This window comes from Plectropomus leopardus, unplaced genomic scaffold (genome assembly GCF_008729295.1).
Source record: "Plectropomus leopardus isolate mb unplaced genomic scaffold, YSFRI_Pleo_2.0 unplaced_scaffold1560, whole genome shotgun sequence".
NCBI lineage: Eukaryota > Metazoa > Chordata > Actinopteri > Perciformes > Serranidae > Plectropomus > Plectropomus leopardus.
Genome location: NW_024616723.1, coordinates 1 through 2,114, shown reverse-complemented (window position 1 = coordinate 2,114; position 2,114 = coordinate 1). Strand labels below are relative to the sequence as shown.

At 44.5% G+C, this 2,114-nt stretch overlaps 1 protein-coding gene across 1 annotated transcript; it reads right to left on the bottom strand.

Annotated features, from left to right (window-relative positions):
* Window positions 1-256: 256 nt before the first annotated feature.
* Window positions 257-1,977, bottom strand: LOC121964427 (the record flags this gene model as incomplete). The annotated part of the gene is made up of 5 exons (XM_042514635.1): window positions 257-444; window positions 1,017-1,221; window positions 1,357-1,449; window positions 1,531-1,712; window positions 1,815-1,977. Coding segments are annotated over 5 exons (831 nt in total), but the record flags the coding sequence as incomplete, so codon positions are not given.
* Window positions 1,978-2,114: the final 137 nt, after the last annotated feature.

Genomic DNA, 2,114 nt, shown 5'->3' with positions numbered 1-2,114 from the left:
TATATTTCTTTTCTTGTGACATTTCAGCCTGTTCATCATCTGTTTTGTATATGGATAATCCTTTCAGAATGTACTTCTTTAAACCTTAAGAACAGGAAAAATGTGGAGGTCTTGTTATTTACAGGTTATTATGTAATGGAGTTACTGGTGTGGCCCACTTGAGATCAAGTTGCGCTGTATGGGGCCCATGAATACAGTGAGTTTGACATCCCTGCACATTTTACACACAAAAAAAGGCAATGGTGAGCTTTCTTACCACATCCAGGGCGAACCTCAGCGTGGTGATAGTGGCCTGAGCCAGTGGCCTCAGCTGTGGGTTCTCCAACAGCACAGGTAGCACCTCCACCAGTTCGTCAGTCCACAATGACACAGCCCCTCTCCACAACGCCTCCAGGCTCTGGCCCCTCACATCTTGGTACACACCGGCCAGAGTCGCCAGGGGCCCTGAGGATGGAGCACAATCATTTTTCACCCACTGAGATGGCTCATTTATTAGAGCAACAGAAAATAAACATTCTGGTTTATATGTTATTCTGAAAGAGCAAAATAATGAAAAATGTGAAACGGAGGAGATCATTTTCATGTATCAGGAAGACAGGATTAGATTGCAATTTTGAGTTTTCTGAAGAAATTAGATTTCTGCCTGAAAGGAAACGCAAGGACTCAAAAACTTGAGGTCAGGTCAGCAACCATATTTAATGTGGAAAAACAACCACAGTGCACCATTCTGTCAGTGTAGCTAATGCGCCTGTGGATCTATCTGTCCATCAAACAGACATCTGACACTGGAAGTGAACGGCTTACTTTAAAGTAAATAACTTTTTTAAATGAAATTAGAAATAAAATATATTTGCAAAACAAGGCAGCAGGAACGGGAGCTATCTCATATATCTGCTTTCTTAATCTTTCTGTTTCTACAATTTTCTTGCAGTGACGCAAATGTGCTGGAGCCCTATTAGGATTTTCGATTGCCTGTTGTGGTTGATATGACCCATTTGCCGTATCTCTGGACTCACTCCTCAGCTCCTGTTGGCCCAGCAGGGAGGCGTGCTGCAGCAAGCCGAGAAAGCGAGGCAGACTGTCGGTCATGATGTGACGCACGGGGCCGTTCTGCCACAGAGCCAACAGACCTCTGTCTCTGTGCTCCAGAAGAGCCTCTGCTTGCTGGGAGATGTGGAGGGGCACAGCGCTCAGCTCCTGGAGCAACTCACTGTCCCTGGACTGCAGAGAAAGTTGTGAAGTGAACACATTAAAAAAATTGCACATTTTATCATTAAATTTACATCACCTTCATTATTGGCTGAGTCTAACCCACGACATCTGTTTATATTAAGTATCCTGCAGTAGTTTAGTTACCTGCTGTCTGAATTCAACAAGGAGATGCTGTAACGTCTTGATTCTTTCTAGCAGCTTATTCCGTATCTGAGAGCTCAAGTAATGAATCCGTGCCTGTGAAAACAACATACAGTATTTCAAAGCCCCATACGGTTTGTAGTGAAAGTGTGGCAATTTTCGTTATTTTGGCAATACCTCCACTGCAGTTAGACTCTCAAAACAGCCACTTGCTCGCAGCATCAGCCTCTGATTGGCTGATCCCACAGACACAATGCCCAGAGTTTCAGGTTCGTTGCTGCCATCTCTTTTCTGTACATCCAGCATTAAACTGTGATTCGCTCCCACACACGCCGCCACAGTGACATCCTCGATCAGACCTGGACATGAAGAGATTGAATTCTTCATAGTCCTCGTTTTAGCATTTTTGGTATTTTTTTTTTTTTTTTACAAGTTTTTTGAAGAGATTATTCTGTGCTTACCGTTCATATATCCTGCTGTGGTCCGAAGACATCGTCCGTCTGCCGTCCCGTTTAGCCAGATCTTTTCTCTGCGATCCAGTCTGGCCTGCAGCTGGAGACCCGAACCCCGGGGCCAAGACAGGGCACTGCCCCCCACCTCCACACTCCAGTTACCAATCCTAGACTGTGAAGTGTTAACTCATATATTTGTACTTATATTTTCATACGGATCCTCAAAAAAAAGTATTGTGGTTTTATGAGGGGTTATGTGGCTGGGACCCTTAACTTCTTGTTGTCTTGTCGTCACCAGCGTAGACTCCC